General features: G+C 33.6%; 1 protein-coding gene across 1 annotated transcript; it reads right to left on the reverse strand.

Moving 5' to 3' along the window:
* Positions 1 to 503: 503 nt before the first annotated feature.
* On the reverse strand, positions 504 to 3,821 carry LOC133703635 (G-type lectin S-receptor-like serine/threonine-protein kinase RKS1). Its single transcript, XM_062128252.1, has 7 exons — positions 2,469 to 3,821; positions 2,085 to 2,216; positions 1,844 to 1,974; positions 1,529 to 1,739; positions 1,210 to 1,447; positions 963 to 1,113; positions 504 to 881 (listed from the first exon to the last, which is right to left on the reverse strand). Exons 1-7 carry the CDS (start codon positions 3,730 to 3,732, stop codon positions 573 to 575), a joined length of 2,436 nt encoding a protein of 811 aa, XP_061984236.1. The 5' UTR covers positions 3,733 to 3,821; the 3' UTR covers positions 504 to 572.
* Between the last annotated feature and the right edge of the window lie 8,197 nt (positions 3,822 to 12,018).

Genomic DNA, 12,018 nt, shown 5'->3' on the forward strand with positions numbered 1-12,018 from the left:
GACGTCATGGAATTTTAGCAGTGGGTACATCGAGTGGAGAAAAGCTTGATCTGTTGTAATGTAGCACATCCATGTCCCATTGTCAGACTGTCTTGAGGAAAGGCATTCACTAACGTTTTCCCATCATTGAAATTGCTACTAACTAAGATAATTGGACGGAAAACGAGCCCTTGAAAACAACAAATCTTAGCCGTCCAAACTACCATCATTAATATTATATAAATAAAATATTAAAAGAAAAATCCTAATTATATGAAAGCTAGTACAGTTCTAGCTCCTGCATCAAAAGGAATGCAGGTTGTTTAGGAGAAAGAATTGTTGTTTCACTTCTTGACATAAGAACAAGAGACCGACTTGTATGCATTTCAAAGCTTTTAGGGGAAAATATAACTCCTCCAGTGATGAATCAACTATCTCCAATGCATCGTCAGAAATCTTTGTTATTTATCTTTTCATTGAATTGGGTTGTTCGTGGTGGTGTGTGTTAAATCTCAAATCCCCAATTTAGCAACAAGTATTTTCATTACAAATCTAAGGAAATTCGTCTTAGCAATTTTTCAGACAGCACAGCTTCAGCGACTAGCAATTTCAGAAATTGTCACCTCATTTACAGAACACTGTCCATCTTCTACGTCTAATGCTATATCAGGAAATTTATCAGATTTTCTAAAAAGGAATGCAGGTTGTTTTGGAGAAGGAATCTCTGTTTCGTTACTCAACATAAAAACAACTGCCAACATAGATGGTCTGTCCGCGGCATCTTCTTGCACGCACAGTAGACCGATTTGTATGCATTTCAAGGCTTCACGCGGATGATACAACTCCTTCAGCGATGGATCCACTATCTCCAATGCTTTGTCTTCTCTCCACAATTCCCACACCTGTAAATAAGAGCAGACAACATCTAAAATTGTGAACTTTGAAATTCCGCCAAGAGCACAAAAGGCTATCTTATAACTCACATATCCAATCAAGGTCAAAGGAGGATTCTGTTGATAAAATCTGTTGTTCTTCTTGCCACTCACAATCTCTAGCAACATGACCCCAAAACTGAAAACATCTGATTTTGTAGAAAAGTTTCCATACACAACATATTCTGGCGACATATAGCCACTGCATCAGAAAAACAAGAATCTGAAGTTTTAGTATTCCTGGTAATCGATGATAGTACTTTGTCACTCGGTCTTTGTTTTAGGAAAAGGTACTTACTATGTTCCCACAACTCTCCTTGTCCTATCCTCAGTTTGATTGCCTTCAAATATTTTTGCCATTCCAAAATCTGATATTTTTGGGTTCATCTCTGCATCCAATAGAATGTTGCTACATTTTAAATCCCTGTGAATGATTCTCAACCTGGAGTCTTGGTGAAGATATAAAATCCCACGAGCTATTCCAACAATAATACCAAAGCGTTTTCGCCAATCCAATAACAAACTTCTTGTTTCATCTGTTGAAACAATTATTTTTCAGACAGGTATAATTTGACAACTAATGTAAATCAGGGCAATAAATACTTAAAATGACTTACCGAAAAGAAAGGAGTCCAAGCTTTTGTTTGGCAAGTATTCATAGATTAACATTTGTTCTCCATTCTGAATGCAATAACCTAGAAGTTTCACAAGATTCCTGTGTTGAAGCCTTGCAATTACCATAACTTCATTTTTAAATTCTTCTGTTCCTTTTCCTGAACTTCTAGATAACCTTTTTATTGCAACCTGCCGTCCATTAGCTAGCAGACCCTAAAATCATGTTACAAGATCAAGCCTCTAGACTAGAATTATGCAAATTATAGAAAAAAAAATCTGTATTATTTAGAAGCCAATTAGTTTTTAAGAAACTCAACCTTATAAACCGAGCCAAAACTGCCTTGCCCGAGTGTGTTAGCTGGAGAAAAATTGTTAGTGGCTGCAGTTATGGTGCTGAGCTTGAAATTTTCCAGTTCTGTAGAATTGCTGTTTACCAGAAGTTCAGTACCTAGTTTTTTTCAAAAATCATGAAACAAAAAGTGAACTTCTCCCCACAACCAGAGCCGAATCATGACTTGGTAAGGCATATCAAATAGAGATTACAGAGTAATGTCTAACCTTTTTTTGCTCTCTTCTTGAGCCACAAATAAACAAATAGGCTAATGAGAAACCACAATAATGCAAATAATGGTGCTAAAATGGCCAGCATCAGTTTTTCATGAGAACCATTTGGCTGCCTTGTATTATCAGCTGCATGAGAGTGAAAAGAATAAAGATCAACTCCAGAAAAAAAAAACCACCCCCTTCTCCAATGGAAACGTGACAATACATATGGCAAAGTCTGCCCCCTTCGGCACCTAATAAGTACCAATATCAATGGTTTCTCTCATGTAGTACAGAGCATATTAACTACAGCCTAGAGCAGTGGCGAAACCTAGAAAAGCTCTTATAAATCAAAATTTGTAATGAAAATTCTATTAAATTCGTAATGAAAAAAGGTACCTAATTCATATGCATCAACACGAACATACAGATCATAACTTTCACTCCTTTCATATCTAATGTCTACTAATTCCTTGTACCATGTCAAACAAGCTTCCCCTTTTCCGGGAATTCCAATGATTGAGTATGCAGAACATGAACAATTCCTCTTGCATTCCAGTTCACAGTCAGCGCGACTCTTGCTCATCTCCACCCAAGCTGCATTAGAAGTGTCCGGAAGACAGTAATTCTCTATCTTCACAAACCCTTCTCCATGATCGCACACCGAAGACGTCTGTAGCCGCTTCCTGACACAACCACCGGATCCATCTCTCGCAGACCATTCCTTTGGGTACTTGGGCTCGAACCCAGGTAAACAGGCACATACAAATTCATTTAGATTGGCAAGTTCACACGTGCTATAAGCACCACAATGTCCATAATAGTCGCACGGAAACTGAGGGGTCTTCCAGTAATCCTTCCACTGGCCATCACTTTCTCGCCATGTTAAAGCCTTTACATGTCCTGAATGATGCACTATTGTTCTTAGCAGATAAGAATCATCAGGAACAGTGTAGACAAAGTATATTTCGTCTGGATCATTTACAAAAAAGCATTTGTAGAAGCCCATCTGACTTCTCCATGGCCAAGGGTTAGCTCTACCAAATGGCTTTGTACCATTATAGAAAAAGAATTGCGGTGAGCCATTAGGGTTGATCCTAGCTGAATAGTCTCCAATCCCAGGGTCATCAGCTGATCTCCATGATGTTAGGAACCGATCAATTCCTAATTTTCGATCCAGCCCCAGTTTCATCCCAGGTAGCTGGATGTTCGTAGGATAATCGAAGCTTTGCCATACGATTTTCCTGCTTCTTTTCCTGACCAATATCAAATTTCCTGAATCCAAGAGTTGAGCTGCACAAGTATCATTTTCTTCCACTGAAACATTTGTAGACCACACAGGAATCTTTTGGTCATCGTTACCATAGAGAACGAGGCTTCCATATTGGTTTATAAAGAGAAATCCAGAGGAACCAATGATTGGATCGTTCCTGTTTGCAACCCACACCACAGTTTGTTCTGGTACTTTATGGTACCAAATTCCAAGATATCTATTGCTAGAACTACCTGGACTGAAAAATCCTAATGCAAAATTATTTCCTTTGGAGATAAGAAGGTCACCTTCTTTAATGGTTTGGTTCATCTTTAAGGAGTCTTGGGATGTACAAGATGAGAAATGGAGCATTATAAGAGAAAAAAGCAGGAACAGTTTTTCAGCTTCCATGATGGAGTAAACTGGATCTTGGCTTTTGGAAAAGTGTAAAATTTTGCTTTGTGGAGAATGGATATGGCCTTCAGACAAGTCTCCAGAGAAGTTACGTGACGGAATTAGGCATCTCTTTAATTAATTACTCTTTTCAACCTTCAAAGTCTAGGCCATGACTTGTTTTTGTTAAAGTATCAATCCAGATTTTTTGGAAACGACACCGTCCTCTAGTTTTAGAAATATGTAGGAGGTTGAGACGCATACAAGAACAACACAAAAAAGATAATAAACACAAAAAAAAAAGATAGAATTGCGTCGAAAAAGACATCTACGTAATAATTATGATTCTAGACTATTATATATATATAAGAGTTTTTTAGAACTTGATTTTGGTTCTTGAGAAATAATTAGAGTTGTCAGTGCTACGCAAAAAAATATGAAAGGATTTGATCTTTCATGTGTTTGGTCTAACCAATCTAAGCTATGTGGTTTTTACTTTGTTGATTCAGCTTTCGAACTTTCTTTTTTTTTTTGTGTGTTTCATGTGCCTCTTTTTGCTGCATGATCTTAGGAGGTTTTTGAATACTGTACGGATCTCTTGCTTTCTTAATTTATTGTATTTTGTTGCAGTCTATTTTTTCTACATCTATATTGAGTTTGAGCATAGCCAGTGTTCTCTGTTTTGGGACCTCATATAAACATACAAAAAAAAATACAAAATACAAAACATTTTTAAAAAATAGAAAAATGAAAAAAATATACATAAATAAAAAGAACATGAAGAATGTCTAGAAAATTATCATATACTAGCGAGGGAGAATCAAAATATTTAAAGTTGAAAAATTAATAGTTTAATTTTGACTCATGAAGGCCTTATTAACAAGAAAAATTCAATTTGAAAAGAAAAATTCAAAATTGAATGTTTAATAACTCAATTGGAATTTTTCAAGGTTTAATTGTATTTATTAAGGGCTTAATTGCAAGGAAAATTGGTTTTTGAGTTTAATTTGAGCTTTAATGGGAAGAAATTGAAGCCTGAGGGTTCAATTACAACTTTGAAAAGCTAATTTAGTTAGCTGAAAACATGACATGATATCATTAACATAATGTGGTGGATGAAGTAATGATGTACTCTTTAGATAATGAAGCCTGAAAATATTTTAATAAGGTGCATCATTAGTTTTCAATGGAATCAAGAAACATACATCTTGGGTTATGTACAAATGAGTTCAATCTATTCAGATTATTTGTTGCTCCTTATTCTTATTGACCGGTGATACTCACAGTTTATAAATTGTCATTAGTCATGTGTATGAAGCTGTAGTTCATGTTTTTATCAACGGTCTCACGTAGTCCTAATAATTTGAGTTAGAATATAGATGTTTGTCTTCGGTGGTGGTTTAGAAAGATTTCAGACCTCCGTACATCTCAGAGGTCAGGTGAGCAGAATATATTCAGCATGTGATGACTGATCATTTCGTGTGACGATCACACTCTAGTGCAGAGCACTAGAACTAACAACACGGTTCCGTTACCACGCACATCGGTGGCTTCATTCCATTTGTTTTGCATGTGGAGTGGAAGGTAAAATTCTTTTTCAATTACATCCATTTTTTATTTATTGTTTTTTATAAATATATTTAATTAACAATAATTTTCTCTTAGAGGCTATGATTTTTGGATGCGAACCAAGTCCGATGGAGTGATTAATGACCACCAAAAAAGGGTGCAACAACTTGTAGATAACTAAGCTCAATACTTTGTGATATATTGTTTTCAACCATTTTTTTCTTAACTTAGTACTTTTTTGAATTTGATGACTTTCCTTTTCAATGATACATATAACACCAGGTTAAAAGACATATATGGTGACAATCCCTAGCATAGTTATTAAACCCTACCCGGGGTTTGACCCGGCCAAGAGGCCGGGTCCAAAGTTTTATGGGTCAACTCGGGTCAACTTGAATCAACCTGGAAAATTTTTTTTAAAAAATTTAAGCTTTAATATTTCATATCAAAAAATTAAGAAAAAATCTAAATAAATATAGGCTATACATATTATATAAATAATGAAGTTTAAACAATATTTTAAAAAGTTTTTTATCCCACATTAAAAAGATATTATGTTAACTTTTAAGTTGAAGTATTTAAACCAAAAAAGTTTTTTTATCCCACATTGAAAAAACATAACTTGTTTCTTAGGAATATAGAGTATATCTACAAAAGGGCTTCAAATCCCACATTAAAAAGATATTATGTTATCCTTTGAAGTTGAAGTATTTAAACCAAATTTTTTTTTATCCCACATTGAAAAAACCTAACTTTTTTCTTGGGAATATAGAGTATATATACTAATAGGTTTCAAATCCCACATTGAAAAAATATAACTTTTTTTTTTGGGAACATAGAGTATATATACTAATGGGTTTCAAATCTCATATTGAAAAAACATAACTTTTTTCATGGGAACATAGAGTATATATACGAAAGGGCTTCAAATTCCACATTGAAAAAAATACTATGTTATCCCTTTAAGTTGACGTATTTAAACCAAAACGTTTTTTTATCCCACATTGAAAAAACACAACTTTTTTTCTTGGAAACATAGAGTATATATACCAATGAGTTTCAAATCTCACATTTGAAAAAAAACACCGCGTCTCGTTCGGGTTCGCCGCCAGGGTCATGGGTTGACTCACCGGGTCGATTGGGTTTTGTCGGGTTGTTGCCTCGACCGATCTTTTATTAAACTCAGACTAGTCTAGCCACTGGGTCGACCTGCCCAGCAGGCCTGGTTTAATAACGAGGATCCTAGATCCATTTAGATCTCGATCCAGATTTGTGGTTGGAGGTAGGATCGTCTGATGGACCTAAAAGAAATTGGGTGTAAGGTCTTTTTAACACTGCAACCGAGTTCTTGCAAATAGACCACAATGTTTCAACCATTAAATGCTCGCAATAAGTTCTAAGCACTTAAAATCTAGAGTTCGAGGTGATTTTAGACTAGCAAGTTAAAGATTAAATGGCCCGTCTTGCTGCTGATTATGAATGACTCAGTGCTGAGATGACCGAACTTCACCAATTGGTATTAGAGATGAGATCACAGATGGGTGGTATTTGTGCTCCCTCTTATTCGCCCCACGATCCAGGCTAAAAGCTACACCGACCTCCTCCTCCAACACCTTTATTCTAGATTAATTGTATTTGAACTTATAAATGTTTAAATTTGTAATAAATATTTGAATTTTATATTAATTTAATTTTTAATTATTTTATGTTTCTGTTTAATAGATTTTTTTAATATATATATTTTGAAATTATTAATGACAGGGTTACCGATGAACATGGTCTATCAGTATATTCCAGAAAGTTAAAAAAGAATTACTGCAAATGTCACTGCCATTGTTTACTCACCAACAAAATAACATATGGTCTGTTTGACGGTTACAAGTCAAATTTACCAATGGACGTACTGACAGTTGAAAAAAATCGCAAATGGAATGACATATGGTTTTTCTATCGATGATATGTTATATTCAACGATAGAAGTACCGATGAAATGAAGCAAGTAAACTTTTTTTTTTGCATGCTTTGTACTAGGGGTGAGCAAAAAAACCGAAAAACCGATATAACCGAGAAAACTAAAAAACAATTAACTGAAAAAACTGAACCATAAAAAAACCGATTAAACCGATTAAAATATTTAGAAAAACTTCTGGTTTGGTTCGGTTTCGGTTTTATAATGTTTAAACCAAGCAACCCGAACTGAACCGGTTTAAATTAAAAAAAATGTATAAATACTCCTCATTCCTCACAGTCACAAACACGCCACACAATCCACACGGGCCACACCACATTTCAAATTTTCAATCCTCACAACGGCACAGCCTCCCACAACACTCAAAAAGTCTACAGACTCTATACCCAATTAATTACTCATTCTTCAACTACCCCCACCCAAGCTCTCACAAGTCCACTTACGTCTCACAATTAATTCTTCACAGCACACAGCACACAGCACAGAACACAATTAATTCTTCACAACACTAATTCTTCGTTCTTCAAAGTTCAACCACCCCAACCTAAGCTCCCACACGCCACACCTAACCTTCCAATCTTCATTCTTTAATCATCTCCAGATCTATCATCCTAGCAACATCCCTAAGTCTCAGCAACAGTAAGATTTTTTTTCAATTTACAGGTGATTAGTGGAGGCAGTAAGGGGGGGCTGGGCTTAATTTAATGGTTTGGGTTGTTGGCAATTGATGTGTTTTTTTTTATGAAAGGAAAATGGGTAAAGAAAGTGGCAGTGGGCACTTGACAGTGTTTATTGTGGTGGTAATGGTTTGTATTTGAGAGTATGGTTTTCGGTGATGTAGGTTTTTGGGTTTGTGATAGTGAGGAGTGATTGATTACTGTAAGAGAGCATGATGTGTTTTTGTGGTTCTGTAGAAGGCTATTTGCTTGAGAAAAGGCCGGTATGGATTCAACATTGTTATGGGGGCTACTGGTGATGAAGATGGGTTTGATTTTGTGGCTTTTGGATGTTAAAAAATAATATAGGTTTTTTTCGGTTTTTGACATAGAAAATCAAATCGAAACCGGTCGGTTGGAACAAGGTTCGGTTCGGTTTTGGTTTTTTTTAAAAAAATTTGGTGTGGTTGTTTTTATAAATAAAAATCGAATCGAACCGAAAATGATCACCCCTACTTTGTACATTAGTAAATGCATCTGTAAAATTATTACCGACAGACCACAAATCACTAATGAGAGTTTTTCGACAGATGATTTTTATCCATGATCATGTCAGCAAGGAAACTTACCGACGAATTATGAGAATAAATACTTATAGAAAATTATGTCGGTAAATCTAAAAATTCTTGTAGTGTCTCAAATTTTAACCCAAAACCTCAAAAACCATAATAATTAAATAAACCCATAATAATTTACCTATAACACTTCAACTAATCCATCAATCTAACGCTAAAACACAAACTTCAAAATCCTAAACCTTAACAAAACCAAAATCAAAGTTAAATACCATAATTATACACATTAAAGCATAACTCTTACTTTAAACACTTATTTCTCCAAATCTCTTTATATTTTCTTCTTTTCTCTTTTCTCTTCTTCTTCTTCCACTTCGGGTTCTCTCTCTCTCTCTCTCTCTTTATTTCAGATTCTCTCTTCTTTTTTTCTCTTGCTTTTATATTTATCAATTTCAGGAAAAAAAAAACACATTAAGATCATTACTTATAGGACTATATATGAGTTGTGCACTAGACTGGTTGATGACGTTGATTTTTCAAAAAGAGAGAAACAAATAGCCATGCCATTCTTTTTCATGCAAAAATTACCACTATAAACATGTTAGAACGAGCTTATATTAGTTTTTACCATGTCACGATCACAGAAGTCATGATATGCAAAAAAGTTAAGCAAAGACAAATATTATGAATATAGTTTTGTCTGCTTCGTTTACATCCAAAAGTATCTGAAAATCACAACAAGGTTTCTTAAAAATGAATGTAGGTTGTTTTTCAAAAGGAATATTTGTTTCACTATGATTCATCATGTAAAAATTACCAACATGGATGGTGTTATACTATAAAATTTGACGGGAAATAGATAAGGAGAAATATGATAATTATTTGATAATTGGATTAGTTGAAAGAAACTTAGAAGATAGGGTTCCTGTCACATATAAAAGAAGGAATATACACAGATGATTAACTCTACAAGCAAGTATAACAAGCCATATATTATGGACTTGAAATTGTGGAAATAACTCTAAAAGATGGAAGATTATCGACAGTTAACAGACTGTTAGTGGAGAACCCTGAAAGGTGGGAGATCATCAATAATTGATGTCACTATACAAGGAAGATTGTAGGGAAGATCATCATCAACATTGCAATTTTATCTAGTTTTCAAGACCTTTCAAATTTGAAACCAGTAGGCAATAGCTTGTAGGTGATAATTCCATAGGTGATAACTCTGTAAGCGATAATCAAGGAGGCTTGCAATTTTCTTTGTAATCAGTAGGCTTGCAGTTTCAATTCTATAAACTAAAAATACCAAAAAGATGTCTATTATCCAAGAGTTCTAATTCGTAGATGTAATCAAAATATGAATCAATCTATAAATGTAAGTATTCTTTTCTTATCCTAAATTATTGAGTTTACTTTACATTCAAGTTGTTGTAATTATTTGGTTACTTCTTCAATTGAACTTGTCATGACCTGAATCCCGGATCCATGACGGGCAATGCAGGAGCGGTGTCGAAAGGACACCTCACCTACACTAAGTCTCAGAACAGACATATAAAAAAAAACAAGTTATTGAAAAAAACACAGCATTTCATAATCTTCAGAAATATTATATTATTCAAAACTAATGAAACCAAATAATAGTTCAAAACTTCTCATCAGTAATTAAGACAAAAACAATAATCCATAGTACTCATTAGATTGTCAAAAATCCAAACATAATTAAATTAGGGTAATAGTGGAGTGTCTAAGAGATCAAATCAAAACTAAAAGGAAAACCTCGCAAAACAAGCAAGGCATACAGACCAAACTAAAGAAGTAGGAACACTCAACAAAGTACACCTACTAACATAAATTAAGAACCTAAATAATATTAAAAATGAGGGGTGAGTTCAACCAACTCAGTGAGGGAATAACATTTAATATATATTTTAGATATTAATAGTTTGCAAGTTCATTTATCTTGATATAAATATACATATTAAGCATATTATCATAAAGTAGTGGAATACATGTCAGAGATTAGATAGCACCTGAAGGTGACCAGATGACACTCAAAGGTGATTAGATGACACCTGAAGGTAACCAGATGTGGGATGATCAGTAGCCATAGACTGATGCCTCTCTCATCAGCTAGGTATACAGAATATTATGTGCACATAGGCTAATTACTCTTTGTTAGCATGGAGTTAGTGACAAGTCCTATATCAAGGTATAATAGATATTCACAGAATAATCAAAGAAAGGTATATCATATCAAATAGAATAAATGAGTACTTGGAAAATAAAACAACATATATAAATATTCAAGAAATTAACTAGTCATACTCATCATATAATCAATATACATATTTATTTATATTATATGCATATTAAAGATTATTCCACTCACCTGAAAAAAATAAAACTAAAAGGAATGTCAAATGAAAGACTTGAAAATCCTATTGAGGATCGTTAGGAAAACATATAACAATGTACGAGATATAATGAAAAAAAAACCCAAAACAACACGAATAAAAGATACCAATGCATAAAATTAAACTAGGTTTAGTATCCTAAGTTTAGGGACGGAAACAATAATTTTCCAAAACAGGGACCAAAACATAAGCTTACCAAAATTAGAGGACCAAACTGTAAATACATAACCATACTGAAATTTCACACATAAACCACCCTCAATTATGTCTAGAACAAACCAGGGATGTAATTTTCATAAATTTCAGGGACTAAAATGTAAATTCCTGAAATTGAGGGACCAAATTGAAAATATTCTAAATCAATTATCAAACTGAGATTCATCATCCTTAACCTCATAATAACACTCTTCAGAATCTCAAAATACATTTAGGGGTAAAATTATAATTTTTCTAAAGTATAGGGACTAAACTATAATTTTCATAAATCAAGGACCAAAATAAAATTTCGTCATCTTCAACCTCAAGACCATTATGTCCAGATTTTCCAGCAAGGTTGAAATGAATTTCTTAACTAATAAAAATAAATTTAAACAAATCAACTCACAAATCATTACTTCTAACAATATACTAAATAATCACCTAACATTAAACCCTTAATAATCATAAATCAATTTTAACAACATAAATTTCAAATCCTTATAAACCCTAATATCTTTTTTAATCATTCCATAAATAACCTATAATCGAAAGTAATATAAAAGAGAATCACTTATTTACTACTTCTATTTTTCTTAAATCAAAAACTCAAGATCAAAAATTAAAATATTTGGTTTGATGAGAGGAGAGTTATGACGGCCACAAGAATTAGAAAAGAAAAAACTAAAATTCTCTTGTAACTTTTCTTTATATACCTAGGTTAATTTAGGTTGAGTTTGAGCTAACCCGGGCTTGAATTTTGGCTAAAAGTTTGGGTCTTACAAAACTATTGTCTGTATAAAAATTGATTTAATCATATTCATACTCGTGCAACTTTATAATATAAATTTAAAATTATGTGAGTGGATCTAGGACTAAATTTAGAATTCAAAACAGTTAACTTAAAACTCCAATCTTTAGTT

The sequence above is a fragment of the Populus nigra genome, chromosome 9, assembly GCF_951802175.1.
Source record: "Populus nigra chromosome 9, ddPopNigr1.1, whole genome shotgun sequence".
NCBI lineage: Eukaryota > Viridiplantae > Streptophyta > Magnoliopsida > Malpighiales > Salicaceae > Populus > Populus nigra.